This window comes from Neolamprologus brichardi, chromosome 23 (genome assembly GCF_056152115.1).
Source record: "Neolamprologus brichardi isolate AB-2024 chromosome 23, ASM5615211v1, whole genome shotgun sequence".
NCBI lineage: Eukaryota > Metazoa > Chordata > Actinopteri > Cichliformes > Cichlidae > Neolamprologus > Neolamprologus brichardi.
Window position 1 is genome coordinate 30,459,129 of NC_142125.1, and position 24,549 is coordinate 30,483,677.

The window sequence follows — 24,549 nt, forward strand, 5'->3', positions numbered from 1 at the left end:
TGGGATGCGAGGTGAGTGGCTTCATTGGGTTCTGATGTTATTTTTCTTCACCTGAAAGTTGATTTAATCAAGTATTTACTGTATGCTGTTTAAGGATGTTTTTATGCTACTGTGCATGTATAACTTTCCACTAGATTTTTGACACTTATAATTACTTTATTTTTTTTACTTAACACGCAGAATGGATTTTTATAATGTAGAGTAAGCTTCAACTCAATTAACTTTTTCCTTTGTGCTCCCCCCTCTCCCTGCCTTCCTCTCTTCTTGCTGTCTGCAGCCGTGCTGGTGTTGTACTTCAAGTACTTCCTTAGGTGGGATGAAGACTTTGCCACCACCATCTACCACACATTTGTGGCTCTTTGCTACCTAACGCCCATCCTGGGAGCTATTGTGGCAGACTCATGGCTCGGGAAGTTCAAGTGAGCTTCTCAATAAAATAAAATCAATACATGAAAAGACACCAACCTATAATTTGCTTGTATTCAGTTTCAGTATTTGCATGAAGACTCAGTTTAAATGTTTAAAGTGTTTAACCTTGGAGTTTTGATCCTTGTCTATCTTACCTTTATCTGCTCAGTGCCTCACACATCCCTTGTCCTCTTTCCTCTGTGTAGGACGATTGTCTACCTGTCCATTGTTTATGCAGTGGGACAGGTCGTCATGGCTGTAAGTGCTATCCAGGACATCACAGATGCTAACAAGGATGGCACCCCTGACAACATGACCTTACACGTGTGAGCTAAACACACCCAGAAATGACTGGCAAAATAGAAATGCACTGGATCCACACTGTCAGACAAATGAACATCTGTCTGTACTTTGTTTTGCCCCCAGAGCTTTGTCCATGCTGGGTCTCTTCCTTATTGCCTTGGGAACAGGAGGCATCAAACCCTGTGTGGCTGCTTTTGGAGGGGACCAGTTTGAAGATCATCAGGTCAGACGGTGCTCAAAGATACGTGTTACTTACTGCAGAGAGTGGAACTTGCCAGAAACACCTCTTTTTTTTTCAAAGAGTCCAGGAGTTTTACACGTTCATTACAGACTGTATATAAAAGACGGACATAGCCACCTTGACGTGAATCTCAGTCTCGACATCTGTGACCATATATGTTATTATAAAACAACACGACAACCAAAACCACACACAAATTCATGCAGCAACAAAGAGATGTACTTTTACATGTAATTATACACACACCAAATATATACATGACAACATACACTGACTGTCCTTTGCACACAGCAGTTAAAGCTACACCTCCCTAAGTTATCAGCTGTACTCGGTCAGCACTTTGTTTATCTGTGTTTTTTCGTTCCTGCTAGCTTTTTATTAACTACTTGATCGCAAGCACAAGTGCCCCCGTAATTTTATTACACTCTTCAAGGCCGGGGACAAAGATTAATCCATAATGTTAATGACATGGCTAAATTATCTAAGGAAATAAGTGTGCAATATAATGCTGTGCCCCACAGGAGAAACAGAGAAGCACCTTTTTCTCCATCTTTTACCTGTCCATTAATGCTGGAAGTCTCATCTCCACTCTGATTACTCCCATTCTCAGAGGTAGAGCCACAACACTCAAACTGATCACAGAAAATAAAATATACCGCTGGGTCACAAACAGATTTTTGTGTCCTTACATCTTCAGCTCAGACATGTGGTATTCACATCCAGCAAGAGTGCTATCCGCTGGCCTTCGGTGTCCCTGCTGCGCTCATGGTGGTAGCTCTGAGTAAGGATTTTATTATAAAAAATTCTTGTTTGCTGTAATAAGCAAATTAATGCTTCTTTTCGATGACGTATCCTTCATTAAGTGTTGACAAATTGTAGCTAAGTAGTGAGTGCTTGTTACAGAAATTCTAACCAAGCCGCTAAAAAAACCTAGTAGTTACCATAAACTGTGTTTTCTAAGAAAGTTGCACCATAAAGAGATAACTAGTGAAACAATATTGTCATTTATAATTTCCTGTTACTTTTGTAACACCTGTATGTGTCGTGTGTGTGTGTTTGCAGTTGTGTTCATTGTTGGAAGTCCCATGTACAATAGGAACCCCCCGCAGGGCAACATCATTGTGAAAGTTTGCAAGTGCATCGGGGTAGGTGGTTCCAGTGTCTTTCTAGCTTAAAAGTGAATCCCATTTGAATCTCCTGCTGTACAGTTACAGTCATTATTTTGCAATTGTCTTTCTGCTGTTTGTAGTTTGCCGTCAAAAACCGTTTCAGGCATCGTTCTTCTCAGTATCCTAAGAGAGAACACTGGATGGACTGGGCTGAGGAGAAATATAATGTAAGTGGAGCACAGGCACATGCAAATACAAACAGCATGGCCGTAGATTTATCATTTTCTTATTTTTGGTGTAGAAACTCCTGATTGCTCAGGTGAAGATGGCATTGAAGGTGCTGTTCCTCTACATCCCTCTGCCTATGTTCTGGGCTCTCTTTGACCAGCAGGTATGTGTGCATGCGTGAGACTATGAATAACTAGCACCTGAATCCAGTGTTAGGAACATACTGTCTTGAGTGAATGAGTTACTTTTACCTTATAATATAGGTAAATCCCACATTTACCGTATTTTCTGAACTATAAGGCACACTTAAAACACTTTAATTTTCTCAAAAATCGACAGTGCACCTTATAATCCGGTGCGCCTTATGGTCTGAAAAATACGGTATATGGCCTTGAGATGGCTTAAAACTGAAATGAAGGATTGAAGCAAAATCCGGTGACAGGAAAAAAATGACAACTGTGTTTGTTTCACAGGGTTCAAGATGGACCTTCCAGGCGACCACAATGAACGGCAACTTTGCAAGTGTTATGTTTTAATGTTTTGATGCAAAAACCCAGTTAAATACAGGTATAACACCTTGTGACCTCAAACCACAGAAATGGATGATATTAATGAGACTCTGTTTCTCTTCTTTTCCCAATAGGGAGCGATTACAATCCAGCCTGATCAGATGCAGGTGAGATACTGGGCTTGATTACATCTGACTTTGACCTGATTAAATTAAGCATTTTTCATGCACGAAGAGCTGACAGCATTGGGAGAGTCTGGGATTGTCAACAAATCCTTGTAAGAATCAGCCAGTGGTTTAGATGATGGTGCTGGTTTAGCATAATGTCCTGAATGCATGATTGTGATATAAAGCAATGCTCAAAACCACACTGTGTGTGTGAACATGGCTTAAGCATCACTCTCTTCCCACCAGACTGTCAATCCTATCTTGATCCTGATTCTGGTGCCAGTCATGGACACTTTGATCTACCCTCTGATTTCCAAGTGCTTTAACTTCACGTGAGTGTTTTGTTCTGTCTTCATTTTGTTTAATCGATACCATTTTACATTCTAGAATGAAAACAAAATTCATATTTACTATCCATTAGTCATCTTATAATTTATATTAATGTATATTGTTATACTGTGTAAGAAAATAGTTGTTTGATGAATTAGCACAATTAATATTTTTTGTTAATATATATATTTTAGGGTCTTTATTTCTTTACAGTAACCTTTTAAATAATTGGTTCACATGGCAACTAATTAATGTACTACATCGTAGCTTGTTATCTTTATTTAATTATAATTTATTTTTTGTAATAAAAGAAAACAAAGCAAACTAACAAAAACAACTGTTTAATTAGTTGCATAAACAGTCTGTAGATTACATAACTGTAAACAAATCACATCACCAAATTATAAAATGTGTTCAAACTGTAGAAATCTTTAAATAAGCAATTACTTTAAGCCTTCAAAAAGACAAATAGAATAAAGTAAATGCCTCCTATAAAATAACTTCCTGTAAACACTGTTCCATGTGGCTGAATATAGGATAGTGATATAAAGAGGATATCAAGTGTGTGTGTTCTGCAGTCCTTTAAGGAGGATAACAGTGGGGATGTTCCTAGCTGCTCTCGCGTTTGTGGCTGCTGCCCTGCTCCAGATACAGATTGATGTGAGTGTAACACAAAAAAAAACCCCAAGCACACTTTTGGCAACTTATTAAACATGCATCGTATGATGCAAAATTCCATTTTTCTTTTAGGAAACCCTGCCTGACTTCCCATCAAGTACTGAAAGCCAAGTGAAGTTCATCAACATGGTTAACAGAGATCTACAGATTCAAGCTGATAACGAAACTATTTCCTTGAAAGGTTTTGGGGTATACTAGCCAACACAAGAAACTATTCCCAGACACTATGAACAGATGCAAGTTTGAAAAATTTTCTGATATTGGCAATTGTTTTCTCTTACAGGCTAATGAGGATTATCTGACCTTTCATAACCAGTTTACACTGGTTCTGGAGTCTGGGCAACAAAATACCGTCAATTTGGCTAATGGCACTCGGAATACCATTGCTATCATTCAGGGATCCAAGCTTGGGTTTGAAAAGGTAAAAACACCTGGCCAACCCTGAAGCAAAGCTGGGAAAATTTTACTGTAAAATTCTTAATATTGGGAGCATGAACTTGGCCTTTTTTCCTCCAATCTCCTTGGTATAATTCCTGAAGATTTTTCAGATTAAAGCTCTTGCAGCCTTTACTTAACATGTAGACTTTCAAGGTAAAAGCACAGAGGAATGAAGCATTTTGTTGATGGAAGAATAACATATTTGTAAAAACTTACATGTACGTTGAGACAGCTGAGATGAAAACGATACAGTGAATGTGAGATGCTAAAATATTTTTTTTCTCCAGTTCGACGACATAACTTCAAAGCCAGAAAAGGGTGAAAATGCTATAAGGCAAGTGTTTTGTTGTTTTTGTTTTTTTAAAGTTACTCATACATTTTACATTACTGCCGGAGGTTTCTTCCTGTTAAAACAGTTTCCTTCCCACTGTTTTATCGTGTATGATGAGTTAGACCTTGGTATTAAATTCTTTTGTTTATAATTTGATCTTTTCTGTTTTTGAACTGTCCTTCCGCAGAGTTTTGAATGGTTTTGGCTCAGTTTTGAATGTAACCGTGCGTGACAAGGTGTTCAACTTTACCAGCAACATGTCAGAATATCTCAGTGTTTCACATGGAAAGTAAGACTGATTTCTCATTCATATGAAAATTCTATATGGTTATACTATACTGTTTTGACTGGTGGTTTTCTTTAATATGGCAGAGCTGAGTTCATGATCAAGGATAATAGAGAAAGCTGCGTCTACACTCAGGAGCTGGGCTTTGGCAGCTCTTATACACTGATCATCCCATCCACTTTCACATTTGGAGAAAGGGTAACATGTAAATCCACCCTGAGTCACATCATGGTTTCAGTGTTTGTTGGAAGCAGCTAAGACATGCATACCTCTCTGTATGCTCCAGTGCTCAGAGAACATCAAGGCAGTGATGGACATGAAGCCTAACTCTGTGCACATGGCCTGGCAGATCATTCAGTATTTCCTCATGACTACAGGAGAGGTCGTCTTCTCTGTGACAGGCCTCGAGTTCTCCTACTCACAGGTAGAGGGTGCTCTCCTTAACTTTTCTCATTTGATAATAAGGTCTGTGCCAGCTGCCTAGAGAATGCAACATGCAACCCGAGGACTGATGATTCTTGATGTTACTTATAATTTGGGATACTGCTTTTTGCTATCCAGGCACCCAGCAACATGAAGTCTGTGCTGCAGGCTGGCTGGCTGTTAACCGTTGCCGTAGGTAACATCATTGTGCTTATTGTTGCTGAGGCTGCAACGCTAGAAGATCAGGTGAGTGGATGCATATGCATACTGTGCTCACTGACCTTGGGCAGGTTTATTTTAAGTGATATAAATGTCTGAAAGTTGCTGTACTTGCGTTTCATGGACAAGAACAACACAGGTTGAGTTCAATAAGGTACACCAGAAGTACAGTGAAGAATTTCAGAACAACCTATGACTGGTGATGCAGTCTCTCACCCTTTATACCAAGCTCCAAATGAACACTTTTTTGTGTTTCTCTTCACCAGTGGGCCGAGTACATTCTCTTTGCCTCCTTGCTGGTGTTGGTGTGTATCACCTTTGCCATCATGGCCTATTTTTACACCTACACTGACCCAACCAAGATAGAGGCCCAGTTTGATAAAATGGAGCCTGAAGAGAAGGAGAAGAGGAAAAACTTCGACATGCCCAGGAAAGGCTCAGCTGAGAGCCACAAAGAGGACAGGGGGAGTTCTGATTCCAGCTCTGATGACGAGTGCACCAAACAGACAAAGATCTAAAGCAACTCCCTCACTATGGCTTTCCCCTCTCTTCTGCTGGATTTTGTCTTTCATGTCTCAGAGTGCCTGTGCCATTTTGGTCAATTTGTCAGAGAAATCAGCTCACAGTTGGACATGTAGCAGCTAGAGTGACCCGAGTGAAATGGCACTGAATAGCACAGAAGCTGATTATCCGCATATCAGCTCATATAATTAAAATCCATTCATAGGTTTGTCATCTATAGTTGAACTGTTGTAAATTTGACATGATTTATTTTGCACTGAGCTTTATTATCTTCAACTAATTTTGTCTTTCATGTTTTTACACATGCATAATTACAGAGAAATCATCCCAATATTTGTATTTATTTCAAAGTGCAGTGATGTATGTATTGTAATATGCTGTTGGTATTTTATACATAAACAATATTAACAGGAGATAATCTGACACCACACACAGCTTCCTCAGTAAGAAATCTTTGTTATTGAAAGTCTGAATTAATTTTGGGCTTGAAGAACACTGTCATGTTATGGCTATTCAATGTTGCAATGCTCTGACACTAAACATCTATGTCAGCGGTGGTTTCTTCCACATATGCAATGACATCATTTAAAATCAGTGTCTACGTTCTTACAATTCTGTAACTGAATATGCCTTCAAATACAAATGATTGCAGCTAGTTTGATGACTGGGTGGATTTGTCTTTCAGTGCAAGAAGGTAGTGTTCACCATTCTTGCCCAAAGTGTTTACCACAAAAAAACATACAAGTTATTGTGATTACAATAAATCATACTCTTGAACTATTAGAAATGGTATATCATATCTGGGTAATTACTTGGTGCTAATTATTTAGCTTTAAAAAGAGGACACTGACTGTAGTAAATATAGCTCAGTTTGTCATTTCTCTGGTCTCACTGACATTTAATGTCAGTAAATAAAATACTGCCTCAGCCTCCTAGTAGATGCACTTGCCAGATCTGGTGATCAAGAACAAACCTATTGTTGCATTAACAGGTTTATGTTGTGTAGTGTCTCTACTGCAGTTTTAATTATCTTTCACTGTAGCTGTCGACCAACGTGCTCCAGTCACTGTGGCTATTTTGAGGCAGTTACTATCCCATACTGCCAGAAGCTCCCCTTCTGTGTTCTGGGAATTTTGAATAAGAACAGCACTTTTTCTTTCCTACCTAAAAACAAACAAGCAAATGTATACTTTACCATGCTGGGGAATTGCTTTAGCATCCTTTAGAAACACTTGTGAATGTGGCACAATGGTAGGGGAAGTGGAGTAACTAAATTCCTGTATGGTGTTGAAGGAGTTTCCAGTCTACAAACACCAACTCCTGAAAAGTAAATGTGGCCATTATGTTCTCAGTTAGATTAGATCTTTATTTCTCATGTCACTTTGAAAGCTTATAAGGAGCTTAAATTTAACTTGGGGATTCTCAAATGACACAAGCAAAGATTATATACAGTATTATAAACTGTCAGCTATGATAAAGGAGACCAAATGTACACATTTTGTTATTTTCGTAGCATATGTTTTTCTGTAAGTTACAGATTTTTTTTTGTTGTTGCCAGAGGCAGGTGCTGATATCCATAAAGCATTCCATATTTCCATACTCAACTCTTTGCAGTTATAAAAATATCACATATTTCTTAATTTCTTTCAGTCCCTGTGTTGACAAGTGCGTCTTGATGCAACTCACCAACATTATTGCTGCATTAGCACAGTAGTAAATTCTGGAACTCTTAAGTAAACATATATAGTAAAACATGGCTATTAGCAATTTTTGTTTTTTTTTTACAGGTTTCTTTAAATACTTGACACACTTTCAAAGTGCAAAAAAACTGATCTGAAAATTAGAAAAAAAAGGTGCAAATCATACTACAAATATCTGGTGAAAGCATAAAAGAAGACATGGCACTTCTATAGCACGGTGTGGAGGTGAGAACAGAAATGTGTGAGGATAATAAAGATGGCATTGGATTCTGCAGCTTGGCTTGTGCTGATCAATAGTTTAATTTGGCCATGAGCAAAGTTTTGTGTGGATTGATTGCCTTCTTGGGGCCTTGCCATTTTTTCCTCATCTCCATGTTGAGTTTCTAAACACTGCTAAGGAGAAATTACAAGCCGAGGAATAATAATACTTCACATATCAGCATTCGATCACCCCTAAAGGTTCCTCTTTGTAATTGTCCTAACTTCATCTTGACCTACAAAATTTCAAGACTGACTTTAATTGTCTAAACGTAAGTACAGGTAGCAGTTTTCCTCCTGACTAAAGAAACAAAGGAAATTCTTCTGCCACTAAACAAAGTCAGCTTAGTAACAAAGTTAGTTTGATTCAGCAAGTGATTGAAATGTGAGATTGAAACCAAGTCACTTTGGAAAAAAACCCAAAAACACTGATGAATCTCACTCACTGATAAGTCAAAGAAAACTGTGATGTAATGCCAGAACACAGATTTGTGTGTATCTGTAAAGGCAAGGCATTTTCTGTTCTTACTGTTGGAGTAACTTTAAATATCTGCTTTTAAACATTATCAGTATCTACAAAATGCGCATGACCATTTTGTACACAGTGATTCAATTCCCGTAATGACAACTTGTATTCATGTACAGCATGGCCCCCCACCCCCCGCGCCATTGGAGGACAAATTCCACTTAAAGCACTTTACCTGAGGTTTCCTTATGAATGCTGCAATTTGCCTAAGCAGGGAGTCTTACTTACGTGAGAGAACACATGAACACGCAGTCACAGGTACACGCGCACGCACGCACACACAGCTTGCACACTAAGATAATAACCCTGCAGGTTCATCAAGCATGCTTTCAGAAGTTTGGGGGGATATGATTCCTACTTTGGGAGTGGGGGAGGGGTGGGGCGGCTGAAGTCTTGTTGTGGATTTTGGGGAGATTTTTTTGGCTCCTTGTGGACTCTGCTGTGTGAGGCTGGAGGAGTCTCCTCGACACAGAGCCCAGCATCGCTGACATCACTCTGACTGAGTTTGTCCCATCAAAGCCTTTCCAGCGGGTCTTGCTGCCCCCTTAACTTCTCCTTATTACTGAATAAAAGAAGCTCTCCAGAGGTTCCTTCTTTTCCTCTGCTTTGGAGTTCAGTCATTTTTATAGGCCAGGTTAGCACCCCGCCTACACAAAGAGGTCACATGTGGTCAGCTGGTATTGAATGACATCACCCCTGACTTTGAACCCTCTGATCTGGCTGTGGTGTTGGATGGGGGGGTAGGGGCTTGGGAGAGCAGGGCTGGGACAGAACCAATCACTAAGTGGAGGAAGTGGATGTCTTGCTTGTGGAGAAACTGGAAGAAAGAAGAGACAAGTATAAAACAGATTAATGGCATCTTCTGCTTTGTACAGTTACTGACTTCTGAGCACTAAATCTGAGGGAAGCTGTTACCTCTGGAGCCTGTGCACCATGTGAGCAACCAATGAATCAGAGATGCCAGGGTAGGCCTCCTCAGCCAGCAGGATAGCCTCTTTCAGCTCATCCAGGACCAAGGGGTTCCCGTTCACCTGTTCCTGTCGTGCCTTCAGCTGGGAGGTAGAACACAGGGAAGGAGCCACACACTTTGTTAATCTAATGACACAAAGATACAATACAAAACTACACATCTAAGGAGCTAGAAATGGTTGAGCATTAATTTTGCACAACAGGAAGAAGTGGTGACATGTTGTTTATCTTTATATACCGCGTATGTTCTGAAAACGCAGTCACTCAAAATGTAAAAACAAAATAAAACTGCTTGTTTGATTGAGTTTAGTCAATTAATTTGAATGTTTAGATGAGTGAAACAGACAAAGGGAAATTACTCAATGGAAGCCCTGCTTGAAAACCATGGAAACGCAGCAAAGTTCATTTGGACAACACCAAAAACTATGTGAGCGAAAGAATGAGTCACACACAGATTACAGTTCCCAAAATATTCAGTGTGAAAAACAAGTCTCGTCTATAGTTTGCAGAAATCCACCACAGCTACACGAGTCAGACCGAGTGAGAAGTGATGGCTGTGGAGGAGAACAACTACTCAGCTGATCGTCCACATGAAGCTGCTTACCTCAGATAATGCAGGAGAGATAACAGTGGCCAGGCTCTGTGAATAAGGCCTCTTTGGAATGTCTTTTTTCTGTGTTAAAAGAAAATAAAGAAGTGCACTTACAGGGGATTAAAAAACAAAAAATTCTCAATTTCCCCAAATAACATCACAACTTTTTATCACAGTAAAGTGCGCATAAGCTGCAGATACGCTACGTCAAAGTAGGAAAATGGAGCTGGCTAAGGAGCCAGATGAAGTGTCAAATTAAAAAATTTTAAAAACTAAACAAAAATCCATTCATGGCTGACCTGATCTGTTGTTCCTGACTGGCCATCCCCATTCTGCAGCTTCTTGGGGTCCTTCTCTCGGATGGTGAAGATCCAATCATCACTACCAAAGTCGTTCCCACCTGAGGCCTGGCCATCCTGCTCTCTGATTGGACAGATATTAAAGAGGATTTTGGACATTTATCAGGATGAGTGATAAAGTCATGCATGTTAAGTGCTTCCAGCTCATCAGAACAAAGCAGCACAGAGATGAATGCATTTTTTCGTTAATGAAAATTCACTTCACAGTTAAAGACATTTTGGACTTACGAGTCGGACTCGTCAGAACTGGATTCTGTGGTTCTAGACTGCTCTGCCTTCCACCTTTTGTACTTGTCCACCAGTTCGGTCAGGTAGGACGTCTTCTTCGCATGACGGACGATCAGTTTATGCTTCAGCAGCTCTTTGGCAGTTGGTCTCTGTAAAAACAAAGCTTTGAGATGAGCATGTGATGCAGTCTGAAAACTCTGTACAGGCAGCAAAACAAAACTTTTAATATTACTTACAAAACTGGGCTCTTTGTTGAGGCAGGCCTCGACAAATTCCTTGAGTGGTTTACTGTAGTTGCCCTCCAGTGTGGGCGGATTGTTCTTTGGGATGAGGAATAAAACCTTCATTGGATGGAGATCTGAATGGGGCGGCTCACCCTTTGCCAACTCGATAGCAGTGATGCCCAGAGACCAGATATCAGCCTGGAACACACAGAAGATAAACATAAGATAAACTAAATGTCAGAGTTCTTGTTATACCTTGGAGCAGGGCTCGCAAAATCGCTAGCCCGACGTCCCGGGGCTAGCAATATTTCCAGTCGGGCTACCAGAATCTATCTCAGCCCTGCCTGTCGGGCTATCATAGGAAGTAAAAATATATGTCAATGCCTTTGCTTTCTTTTGCAAATGTAGCTGAGTAATTATGTCATAGGCATCGATGAGCCTCTGTCAATATGTGCCATATTGAAATCGCGTTTGAATTTGTGCTCGTTTTTTACCTTATGTTTCACTTTGCGATCGCGCAAACTGTGTATAGAGAGTGGCAGTACTGATTGGTGAGTGATGATTAATTGCGCACCAATTCCTCTGCAATCCTGTTATCATTTGTAGCAGCGACAGGTAATAAACCAGTCCTCATCAAAGAACAGTGCTCTTTAATAAATGCAGCACATAACTTTAGATCGTAGAGGTAACAGGGAGACACCGAGTTATCAGTTAGCCGTCTTAACTATATTCTAACTCTACAATTTCCCGACTGCACTTTCCTCTTATTTCACGACACCACCCTCTAGTGGTGCAATATGGTATAGTCAGACAGGACACAACATCACTCACTAGCTTACTTTTCAAACGTGGCAAGCTTAAACGTGCTAGAGGTTGATTGCGCAGAGAATTAAAAAAATAATAATAATAAATCGCTGGCATGTGTAAAAACAGATGGATTTACGCAGGTATTTTAGTTCTGCTGAGCCAAAAAAGACAGGTCAGGATGAAGAAGGGACAGGCAAAGAAAGGCTTACCACAAAGCGGAAAAGTTACGACAAATCAGACTACGAGGCAAAAAGAAAGCGCAGTTTTTTGGTTTCATGGACAAAAGAATTTCTGTGGCTGGAATATGACAAGGTAAATAACATGATGTTCTGCCGGGTGTGTCGTGAGTTTCCCTCGATTTCTGAGTCGACAAGCGCCTTTGTTACTGGGACCAGTAATTTTAGGAAAGACCCCATCAGAACTCATGAGAAATCTCTGCATCACAAGAAATGCATTGGTGCTCAGTCAGCAGCATCTGTCCCAGAACAAACAGCAATCGCAAAAACCATACTAAAAATAAACCAAGCACAACAAGAAGTCCTGAAAAAGTTGTTTAGAACTGCGTACTACCACTGGCAAAATTTAGCAGTCTTTGCAAACTTCAGAAAGCAAATGGCCTAGATCTTGGTTCCACTTACCTCAATGACCATGCTTGCAGAGAGTTTATTGGAGCAATAGCACAAACTTCAAGAGACCAGATTGAAAAGGAAATTCAAGAGAGCAGGTTCTTATCTATTCTTGCAGATGGCAGTACAGACACTGGTATAATAGAACAGGAGCTGGTTCACGTCAGGTATGTGAGGGATAATGGTGACATATCCACATACATGATCAAATGTCAGCCAGTCAAGAGTGCAAATGCTGAGGGATTTTAGAGGCTATTGATGAAGCAGTGAACACCATGGGTATCAGAGAAGACACATGGAAAAAGAAAGTAGTTTGTGCAAATTTTGATGGTGCTGCAGTGATGATGGTGAGAAAACAGGAGTAGCTGGGAGACTGAAACAGAGGATACCCCACATCATAACAATCCACTGTGTGGCACACAAACTAGGATAGCGTGAAAGGCTGTGAGTACCTGGTGAAATTTGAAGATACACTGAAAACCATCTTTAAGATGTACTACTATTCCCCAAAGAAGCGAAGAGAGCTGACAGAAATAAGTGAACTGCTAAATGAGAAGCTGGCACATTTCAGTGGCCTGAAGAGCACACAGTGGGTTCCAAGCCGGCTGAGATGTCTAAAGGCTGTGGAAAAAAATTACACTCCCACTGTTGTTCATATGGAGAACATGGCAGAAGGAAGTGATGTCAAAGCCGAGGATGCAGCCAAGGCTAAGGAGGTGGTGCAGGAGATGAAGACTGAGAAATTTGTTCGCTTCCTGCATTTCATGTTGGACTACAGTACCATCTTATCCAAGTGCTGTACTGATTTTCAGCATGATAACCTGAACATCACACGAACAAATCAGTTAGTTGAGAGCACAACATCACGCTTACTCAGCCTAAAAACAAAACCAGGAGAATATCAGAAAACCTTGGACACAAAGTTCACAGCGAACCAGGATGGTAGCATTTGCTACTGTGGAACTCGAACATGGACAACAGATTTAAAAATCTCCATGAAAAGCCTCTCTCTTGTTTCAAGGTTTTTGACCCTTCCACTCTTCCCTACCCCAGAGAAGAACTAGCAAATTATGGGGATGAAGAGGTGGATTACCTTGTCACACATTTTGCCTGTTTGCTAGATGCAGAAGAGAAAGAGAAAATTCCACAAGAATGGATGGATCTAAAAATGTGGCTTGCAGAACGCCGGGGTCGCAAAGTAGATTGCTTGTACAGAGATCTCCTCTCTGAGAATCCAGAACACCTCTCTCATATCTTGTTGCTGGTGAAATTAATGCTGACACTTAGTCCATCAACAGCCATCTGCGAGAGAGGATTTTCTTGCATGAACCGAGTGAAGACAACACATCGTACCTCTCTACACCCTGAAACACTGAATGACTGCATGCAACTCTCCATTAATGGGGAAACACTTGAATCTTTTTGCCCTGACAAGTCGATTAGTTTCTGGATGTTTTCTGGAAAAGGTTCAAGACACCTGGATCATAAAACCCCGACAAGAACAAAGAGCAGTGAAATGGAGGGCAATGCACAGGAAGAGAAAGCTGATGAAGGAGATGCTATGCCCTCATCCGTGACTTCAGTGGAAATTTCAGATTCAGGATCTGACACAGACTAATTCATGTTCTACACAGTTCTAACAAGTTCACAGAAATTTCTGTTTAATTAGAACCAGATATTTGAGTTGATTGTAATGTTTATACAGTTGTTGTCATTTGTGTTTTAAAAATGTTTTGATTGATGTTTTGTTTCCTTTAATATATTATACAATAAAAATAATATTTTTTATTCGGGCTACTTAAATTTATTTTGGGCTACCAAAAACCAAAGAGTGCCTGCCCGAAGGGCTACCAGGGATTTTGAAATTTTGTGAGCCCTGTTGGAGTGACTGACCGATGACTGTGGAGCTGTGGACAACCTTTACTTTGTGACAAAGAAGCTAAAAACAACTAAAAACAACTAAAGTCCACAAAGCTAGATAAAGAAAAAGATCATTTGTGGTCAAGTAGTGAAAATAACAACTAAAAAAAGTTCATTTTAAGGCCACACATGTACTTTGTTATCCACTAAAAGACTAATTACAGACAACCAAGACTCTTCTTCCGAGTTTATATGTGCCGGCTGGACGAACCATTACTGATGTCCTTTTGGTTACAAGTCACTCTGGTAACTCACATCTTTCCTCTGCTGCTCATAGGGAGCCAGCGCCCACTTCAGAAAGTTACTCCTGTTCTATGTGGCATTTACCATCCTTTTAAGAAACGCACAGAGCAGTCACCAACAACAATAATAATTAATAATCAATTACTTAACACCCATTTCCACAAACAGTTAATGGATGAAACGAAGGACCAGTTTGCAGGACTGTTATTCCATTTCTTAAGGAGATGACTTTCAGATACTGTTCATCTGCTGCAGAAAGTGGACATGAAATGCAGCACAATCTCAATGAAGTGGGCACCAGCTCGACATGGTAGCTGTCACTTTGAAAGCAGCTGAAAGCACATGTGCTGCTGCAGGCTGCTCTTCCTACGCTGTGTGCATCAGCCTAAGCTGACATAACTATAACACTATTACAACCACATGACTGGTAATGACGCTATTTTCATTGTCACCGGTCTTTCATAGTGTCTGTTAAAAAAATATATGTAATGGATTTATACTGACCATGTTTTCAATTGCTGTCGAGGAAAGCTTTTAGACAGCTCTATGTACAAGTTATTCACAGTTTTCTTTTTTGTGTCATTTTAGCATCGTGAAAACTTTGAAGTTTACATTTACAGCAGAGTGTAGCCTGAAAGATTGCCAGAGGAATGTAAGTCAACGTAGCTGTGTACACTATGTAACTGGTTCTGAACTCACCTTGGAATCATAGGCCGACTGTTTGATGACCTCAGGGGCCATCCAAAAGGGGGTGCCCACAAAAGTGTTGCGTTTGATCTGGGTGTCTGTGAGCTGCCCGGCAACACCAAAATCAGCCAACTTTACTTCTCCTTGCTCAGACAGCAGAACGTTGGCAGCTGCGGAAGGAACAAGAAGGATAGCTGATGTGATCCAGCCTTGCTACTGCTTCAGACAATTCTCTTAATGCCATTTATCTACATCACCAATTTCTATAATAAAGAGGGAACGGTCAGATAGCTTTCAGAGAACTGCTGCAATGTTCATCTCAAGTCTCAAGTGAACAACATCATAATGAAAGAAACTAAGTGGGTGTCAAAACCATGATATTTGTGTTCACTCCTGAAGCCCAAACAGCTGAAACATGTGTCCTCTAATTATAGCACTCAAAGTCAGTCGGCTACCTTTGATATCCCTGTGGATCTTTTTCTCAGAGTGCAGGTACTCCAGGCCCTTGAGGATCTCTCTTAGGATCGTGGCGATCTGGGTCTCATCCAGAGCTCCAGGCTCCATCTTTGGAAAAAAACCAAACAAACAAACAAAAACTATGAGCTGTGGATTTCAGCAGAGTTGTCTTCACGGAGATGACTGCTCATTTTCTGTGAGAAACATGTACAAACCAGAAATAACGACTGAGCACACATACTACTATAGCCAGTACATTTATATCCTTTACATGGTCTTGGGTCAGGTTGACATGTCTATACAGACATGTCACAGATACAAACACACAAATAATGTTACATTATTATAATCTGAGCACAGGGAAGTCTTCCACCCTCAACATGACCAAACGTTTTAGCTGTCAGAGGACTTTAGAGTTCATATTTGTTAATTGTATTCGAACAAAGACTAATTGCAATCAGTAAACATACATGTTTTCTCTACTGTTTGAAACTGAGATGAAGACAATAACTGTTAATAGTTCTATGTCAGACTAGGTTTTAAAACCCCAAATACATCCTCAGTCAGTGTGACCTGGGGGATACCGAATGGTCCTAAAGGTGAAGACAATACAGGTTTTGTGTACAGTGATAAACAGTGATAGTGACACTTGTGTTGTTTACTACTATTGCAATACAATGTTGTTTCAGTAGATGTACATTTTGAATTATGTAGTGTGCCATCAATCCCAGCAGTTCCTGGGAAAAAACAGACTCATTTTACTGCTTCTAAGCTCCAAGCGCTGATAAAATGTTGTTCAGTATCATTAACACAAATTTACAGAAATTTTCTATGGACAACATACAACATTTTGACCCATATAAACATTGGGCTTGAGATGTGAACAAACACTGTCAATACTATATAAAAGGAAAGAGTGTCAGAGGTTTTGTTTTGACAACCATTGTACTGGGTTGAGAGAACCACTTACCAAATCTAATGCTGAACCGCCACCTAAATATTCCATAATGATCCATAGCTTTGTGTCCTGGAATGGTAAACAGGAAGAATGAAAAGAGAAGACATTGAGTACTTTGGCATATTTGTGGGTGAAAGATATACAGTTGCTTTTTTTAAGTTTAGTTTACTTTTTGCATAGTGACAAGTATGTTACAGGATCCAGAGAACACACCACTGCATTTATAGCTTCAGCTAGTTTGCAATGATATTTAGATTCGGACCATAATGTGATACTTAGGCCATGTCCAAACATACAGGTATTTTTGAGAACAGAGAAAAAAAATCCCGTCCACACGTAAACGCAAAAACAAAGGAAAACGCTGCTAGGAACATGCCATGGTGATATATTCCTAACCGTGTAGAAATGTTGGCCAATCAGAAGTATAGAAGCCTGGGTGGGAAAGAGTAAACAAAGATGGTGCATAGAACGGAGTCCTATGTATGGAGGGAGTGTAACTGTGTGTGTATATGTAAGCATTTAAACACTGCAGAGAGTAAAATTAACAGTAACAGTATTTTGTCTAAAGTCCGCCATTGTAAAAATTAATTTCACCAAAACAATAACGTGGCACACAGTGTGACGTGAAAAAAGGCGCACACCTTTGACGCTGTGTTTTCTCTGTTTTCCTCGTCCACACGTAAATGCAAAAATGGAGTTTTAGAAAATATCCACCCTGGCAGGAGTTTTTAAAATCTCCGTTTTCAGTGACCGAAAACGCCGTTTACATGTGGACGAAAGGTGCAAACGCATAGAAAAATCTGCATTTTCAAAAATACCCGGGTACGTGTGGACGTAGCCTTAGAATCCCCGTTGTCATGCACACACATACAAATGCAACTAAAAACACATCTCTGGTGGGTGTCTCGAGTCATTTTTAGGCTAATCCCCATTAAATTTTTGATTATTTGTTGGAAACGTGGGCAGCAGAAGGAAGTTCATTGTATATCTCATCAAATTTGCTCAATGTCAAGTTCGACTAAACATCTTGTGTTAATGCAGGAGGAACTTGGAATACATGTAATCAGGTACTTAAGTTGCACAGACACACATGTAAGAAGTAACTAAAGTCGACCTCAGTAAAGGCCTGGCAGAGCATCTCATGTGTTCCAGATTCCAGAATTCTCATTCCAGTAATAATGGTGGTCAAATGCTTATATACATCAAGCACGGGAATAAATATCGCTGTAATTTGGGGCTTTTAATGATTTGTTTGCATGTTTTTTTTTTCCCAGGCTGGACTGATTGTACAGCATACAGATTTAATGACTTTAAAAGAAACAAGATGACCAAAGCAGGGTCAAAAGTACACATGAAGGCTCAACGGTATATACACTCTCTTAAAATCATTTAAAACCACTTTTAATAACTGGTGCTATACCATTTGGTTAAATGTCTCTTAGCAAGCTGCACCTCAACTAGATGCTTTTGCAGAAAAGCTTTGATGTCCTCATGCTTCATTATTTAATCCATCTTGTGCGATGTACCAGCAGAACTGGCAGCAAAACAGCCTTAGCACGATGGTACTGTTACCATACTTGACAGCTAGTACAGAGGCTTTAGGTTTGAAAGCCTCATCTCCACTCCTCTAATTATACCTCTTTTCATTGTAGACAAGCAGCTCAATCTTTGTCTTGTCTGAGACGAACACAAAAAACATATCTCCGGAAGGTATTTGTTTGTCCATGTGGACGACTATAAATTTCAGTCAAATCTAAAGATGTCGATCTTGGAGCAGGGCCTTTTTTCTTGATCTGCAACCTCTCAGACCACGGCGGTGTCAAACTCGCTTCACTGTGGGCAGTGAGGCTGGTGTTCCAGGAGTTTTCTTAACAGACTTGGTCTTTGTGTCATCCCTGAACATGCTAACCAAATTCCTCTCATCTGTTGCTGACTTTTTGAGTATTCCTCAAGATCAAACTGGTGAAGACATCTGAATAACTTGTACTTGTGTAGTTTCAGCTGATGGTTTCTGAATCTGCAGTTGTTTAGAAATGGCTCCAAGAGACCTCCCAACTTGTGTAAATCTACAATTATCCTTCTTAAGATCCTCACAGAGTTCCTTGAATTTTTCAAGACATTTTTTCTTATAAGAACTGGTCAATCTAATGAGTGCTGTCAAACAAATCCTTTTGATGCTGGCAAAGACAAATTACCAGTAGTCAATCATTTTCACTAACAAGACGTCAACAGGCCTTGACCATATCAAGTTAAAATACACTATAAAACCTTCAGGACCATTAATTAAAGTGGTTTTAAATCACTGAATTAAATGATTAAAGAGAGTGTATGTATAAACCTCCATGTACAGTTTTGACGCCAAGTGATGAGAAAATCCAAAATGGATTTAGATTTGACTTGTGCACATTAAAGCTGTATGTTGTATAATCATTCCACCCTGGCAAAACCCACCAAAAGAAATAAACCCCCCCACAAAATATCATGACATTTATGCCCGTGACAAGCATATGTACACTTCTTACCATAATTGTATACAAATATTAAATGTTTTGCCAGCATGCACAGTCATCTTTGATTCTCTGAAAAGAGAATACTAAAGCTAAGTCTACAATTAAATCAGATCTTGACTGTTTGATGTCAAATCCACTGCAGTGGTGTAAAGAACCAAAATTAGACCAAATGTTTATAAATACGTATGAACCTGAAAGTATGCTGCTGATTGCAACCTTGCTTTTGTGTGAGAAACAAACATCACCTTCAGGTATGAGCCATAGTACTTGGTGATAAAGGGGCTGTCGCACTGGCTCAGCACAGTGATCTCTTGCTGGATGTCTTCGATCTCGTCCTCTGCTTCCTCTAGATCTATGATCTTGATGGCCACGACCTTCTGTGTACGGTTGTCGATGCCTTTGAATACCTCACCAAATGAACCCTTGCCAATGCGCTCAAGCTTGGTGAACAGCTCCTCTGGGTCCACTCTAGCATTCTGATGTTTGACAGGCAGGGGAAACAAAACAAAGGCGGAAAGGGAAGATGGATTGAAAAAACAAAACACAAAACAAACAAACAAAAAAACATTAAAGAAAGGAATGTTTAAAAAGAAATCAGTCTTGGGGAGCAAACAGGAAACACCAGCAGGGTGCCATTCTTACAGGACACATTAATTCACTCATTGCAACACCTTTTGTTTGTGTACACAAAAAGAAAGACACAGGAGAATGAAAGGGAAAAGTGTAAAAATTGGACAGCATGCAGGTTAAGAAAGCATTAAAAAAAATCAAAAACAAACAAACAAAAAACAAAAACCCAAAATGTAAATGGAAGGCAACATTTTAGTCGAGCTACCCCTTTGGGGTTTACTGTGCGCTCATCATTTTCTTCAAAACAAAACAAGCAAACAAACAAAAGAACCCCCCCCCCCCCCCCCCCCAAAAAAAAAAAACATGTAGAAGAGAAAAATGATGACCAAATTAAACTTTCAAAAAGGCTGAGTTACTGTTCTCATGATTATTAGTAAATGAAACATTGTAGCTCTGCTTTGGACTCTCTAGACCTGAGGCAGCATGTATAAACACACACTAAAAATCTTAATACGCTGAGGACTTAAGTCTGACTGCAGTAAAAACATCTAAGATTATGTCTACAAAAAAGCCCTTCCTCAAGAAGTCAATCAACCCGTATGAGGCTTTCAAGGGGACTTGGAGATCAGGGCTACTTAACATGAATCATACATTCATGTCATTACTCATATATCATATACAGTATATAAGCATACAGCTACATACACTATATGGACAAACCTATTGGGCCACACCACTCTGAATTCAAATGTTTTCAGTCACATATGCACGGGTGTATACAAATCAAGCACCTAGCCAAGCAGCCTGCCTTTACAAACAGTTGTGAGAGAATGGCCTGTTCTAAAGAGCTCAATGAATTTGAGTGTGATTAACAGGATGATACCTTTGTAACACATTCGTTTGTGAAATATCTAGGCACGAAGAAATTTCACAATCAACTCTAAGAGCTATTATTAAAAGATGTAAGCCTTTAGGAACCACAGCAACTGATTGACAAAGTGACAGAGCATGTAATGTTGCACAGCAGGGTCGCCAAGTGCTGAGGCTTAGTTACTAACACTCTGCTGACTCAGTAAGTTCAACATCAGCACAAAAAATGTGCATTGGGAGCTTCTTGACATGGGTTGCCATGACTGAGCAGCTCGAGCAGTTGTAAGTGTAGGTGGTAGAGGGTGTGATATAGCTCATGATACAAGAAAATTTGTGTAATACTTTAAAAATACTTTCTATCTGGAATGTTGTATCTTGCAGCTTTTTAACCAGCTACTTAAAGTCCTGCTTTTCAAACATATAACCGCATCAGTAATGACTATCCATGGTTTGCTCTTACTATCATAGAAAGTGTACAAGCCAGTGCTCAGTGGAGTCATTTGTTTACATTTAGGTCACACGTCACCACCTGCTAGCATCTCCTCCTTCATAGCCTGGTTGCACTTAACACTGTTTCTGCCTCACGTGGTGAAACACATTTGTCATTTCCAGCTTTTGTGGTAACACTGTTCTTACATATTTTACAAAGTACTGTGCTTTGTTAGAGACAGTTTAAGTAGCTCCTTTTTAGGTACTAACCCGTTGTCAGAGACTGACACATGGTTCTCAGACAAGACCACAGTAGGGAATGTAAACGCATAGCATTACTATATTAATGATATCACCATATGACATATTTATCTCATGTAAAAATTTGTACAGGTATTTTTGTGATATCATACACAGCTCTTGTACGTCTTATTTCCTTTGACAAGTTTTACATGCTGCCTGTTTAACACTGAGTAACTGCTTTTGCCTGATTTTAAACCGTTTGAGCAGTCACACAGAAAAGCTTAACACTCTGAAGTGCTTATGATGGAAAAACTGAAAGTGTGCTCAGTGAATTCACTGAAAACTGTATCGGTGGGGCCGGTGGATAGTAACACTGAGTGTATCTGAGTGGGGTATGAAAAAACCTTTAACACCACAGGAAGTGAACTAAAATTACTGAATTCTCAAGAGGCTGTTATGTGGGAAACACAGGACTAGGCACCAACAAAAACAACTTCCTTTTTTGACCTCTCTGAGCACAGGCAGGGTCAATGTGTCCATTTTGAGATTACTAAAATATGAAGCCACTGGTTTATACAAGGACCCTTCTGTCAAAGGGTGCCTTTAAATACAATTTTCCAAGGAAAAACCATTGACTCTGCGAGTAAAATGTGTTACAATTTCTCCAAATTGTGGACTGGCAGGCAACAACCATGATTTAGCGTGCTTTAGTGTTGTGCAGACTCATATAACATAAACCTAACCTTTGTATACTTTCAGTATGAGTTACTTTGTATTAACTGAGGTAGCCGTTGGCTAATCCCAAAAGCTTCTCTACTTCTGATATGCATCTTGTGTTTACTAACAAGCCTGCAAAGACAGCATAATCTGGTGCGTGAGGCAGTTTACATTAGGAACAGTTATCTGCTCTAGTCATCTGCCCAACACAAGCTCTACAGGCGCAGTAAGGATACGTGAGATGCAGGAACAAAGTTCCAGCTTGCACGTCTCTGCACAACGGCGCATGAGAGCTCAATATTTCCTTCAAGTCATGACTGAAATATCCGAATTTTACCTCTTGCAATTCAAAATATGTGTCATTAAGTAGAAGACTTGTTGTCAGTGATACTAACAATGAAAACACATTGAGCAGAAAGGTTAATTAACTTACCCTCGACACACGCAAGTCTATGTGTTTTGGTAGCTTTTAGAGAATATGTACCTCCGATTTATTCTGCCCAGTTCACTAATAATGGCATGTCCTACCTCGAGCATGAGGCGAATTGACGCGATGTACCAGAGTACTTAAACGCTTCACTTCACTGAGCCGAGTGGGAGTACAAACTCACAGCAGGGAGGCAAACGATTTAAATTCTGTTCTGACAGTCATCTCGACTACCTATTGCGGACAGACTCCACAGACATTTAACTTACCTGCATCCCCGGCAGGTTACCCTGAACGGGAGAATGGGCCATGGTGATGCTGACTGGTTCTGTAGTGCAGGGCTGAGGTCTGATCGGTTTCACTTGTGTTTACAGTCCCGGCTGTGGTGCCGTTAATGCCCCACAGCGCTCCTGCAGCACACCTAGCTACCCAGATCTGCTCAGAATACCCCCGGTTACTCTCAAACAGGACAATAAAATGTCCTTCCTGTACACGAACTAATGCACCTTTTCTGTATCCGAACAACCTAAGACACCCAAAACAGCTGAGCACGCTAACCAACGTTTGCTAACGCTAACTCTGAAGAAATCCGCAATGTTAGCTTACTAACCAGAAGGCTAAGTGTTAACTAGTGTGTTAAATTAAATTTCTCACTCGTAGAAGTAATACCGTTGGCGAAAAAATGATATCTGTAATAAAGTAGCAGCGACGACTGTGTATTTCAAATTTAACCTGATGTCACTTTCTCAAAGCATATTCTCTAGCTAACGGTGTCGTCAGCTAGCTAACATGATTAGCGGGTTAGCTCCCTGGCCAACGCAGACGACCTGCCAAACGTTCCGTCAGCTTGGACTACAATTCGTCTGCATACGGCAAATGTCACCCACAGAACAGAAACTCTAAGCAACCCAGCTTATATCTTTGCACTAACTCGTCACCCGCTGCTCTACAGGTCTGGCATCCACAGCAAGGATAGTGTCACCAGTGTTTTTGTTTCGTCCCTCATTTTCGTCCTGTACTCTCGGCCATCTTGTCGGTGCCGTGACGCCTGACTGGGCGGATCCGGATCCGAATCAGTAGCAGCATCTTTACTTCTCTCCCACCTAGCAGGTGTTGATGGCAGCTGGATTGATCCTGGGCCTCCAGACTTTATTTGTCTTTTCTTTTTTGAATGACTGAGTGCGAGTTTAATACTAATAAAAAGGATCCATATTTAAACCACAGAATCTCATCTAAGAAGTTCTGTTTGGCCTGTTCTGGTAACACCGCTTTACGGCAAAGAACAAAAACTGTCAATAATTCATAAACGTAGCGTTTTTAAAAAAGACCAAATAGCAGTAGCTTGTCTTAAAATGCCTTAAAGTGCAAACATATTACTTATTTTAATGTTCCCATTAAGGCGTTACGTCAAAATTCAGACATGTTAAGTCCTAATAAGTTTTTTCGGCATTGAATGCATAATCTGTGTAATGACAAATATACTCACTATTCACTATTACTATTTATTCATCACGCGATCATATGTTAAGATAACGGTAAGATAAAAGTAATATGCCCCTTATTTGGAAGGATCACTGAATACGAGAAAAAAATGAATATGTCGTCTTTTCAAGTACAAGTCTTGGAACAATCTTTCATTGTTTTTTTCTTCTTAAATTATTATTTTCATTTAATCATTTATTATAAACAAAACCAGCTTGGTAGACCTGACCTTTTATATGAAACTCAAAGTTTTCCATATTAATACATTTTATTTAAAACCGCCTTTCAAGACACCCAAGGACGCTTAATAGAATTAAAAACATAGTAGAAGATAAAATAAACAAACAATAAGTTTACAGTGAATATGCAGACTTGAACAGAACCGCTGTTTATTATATCTGGGGGAAGAGAGTTTCACATATTCCATATTCAACCTATATCAGCCTATAGAATTTATTTCATTTTCTGCCATATTTATGCACGATCAAACCCCATCATAGCCTAAAGAACTCATAATATCCCAAATAATAGATTTCGGTCTCAGACTGCAGGCTTG

The 24,549-nt window shown here is 39.9% G+C and overlaps 2 protein-coding genes and 1 pseudogene across 3 annotated transcripts; 2 read left to right on the forward strand and 1 right to left on the reverse strand.

Moving 5' to 3' along the window:
- The first annotated feature begins 645 nt into the window (after positions 1-645).
- Positions 646-6,194, forward strand: slc15a1b (solute carrier family 15 member 1b). Of its 2 annotated transcripts, none has more exons than XM_087836280.1 (19): positions 646-734; positions 835-934; positions 1,474-1,564; positions 1,650-1,733; positions 2,015-2,097; positions 2,202-2,288; positions 2,363-2,452; positions 2,763-2,811; positions 2,937-2,965; positions 3,212-3,297; positions 3,874-3,955; positions 4,046-4,162; positions 4,257-4,394; positions 4,699-4,745; positions 4,930-5,031; positions 5,115-5,226; positions 5,315-5,452; positions 5,590-5,697; positions 5,937-6,194. In XM_087836280.1, the coding sequence occupies exons 1-19, from the start codon at positions 661-663 to the stop codon at positions 6,186-6,188; spliced, it is 1,869 nt and encodes a 622-aa protein (XP_087692406.1). In that variant the 5' UTR covers positions 646-660; the 3' UTR covers positions 6,189-6,194. The 2 variants fall into 2 exon arrangements, with proteins under 2 accessions (XP_087692406.1, XP_006804169.2); XM_006804106.3 differs by having other exon boundaries at positions 2,763-2,807; positions 2,933-2,965.
- On the reverse strand, positions 6,067-23,549 carry stk24b (serine/threonine kinase 24b (STE20 homolog, yeast)). Its single transcript, XM_006804107.2, has 11 exons — positions 22,781-23,549; positions 19,501-19,731; positions 16,758-16,814; positions 15,787-15,895; positions 15,344-15,501; positions 11,061-11,246; positions 10,825-10,973; positions 10,537-10,660; positions 10,250-10,318; positions 9,592-9,728; positions 6,067-9,493 (listed from the first exon to the last, which is right to left on the reverse strand). Exons 1-11 carry the CDS (start codon positions 22,820-22,822, stop codon positions 9,457-9,459), a joined length of 1,299 nt encoding a protein of 432 aa, XP_006804170.1. The 5' UTR covers positions 22,823-23,549; the 3' UTR covers positions 6,067-9,456.
- On the forward strand, positions 11,976-14,099 carry LOC148096259 (zinc finger protein 862-like; annotated as a pseudogene).
- Positions 23,550-24,549: the final 1,000 nt, after the last annotated feature.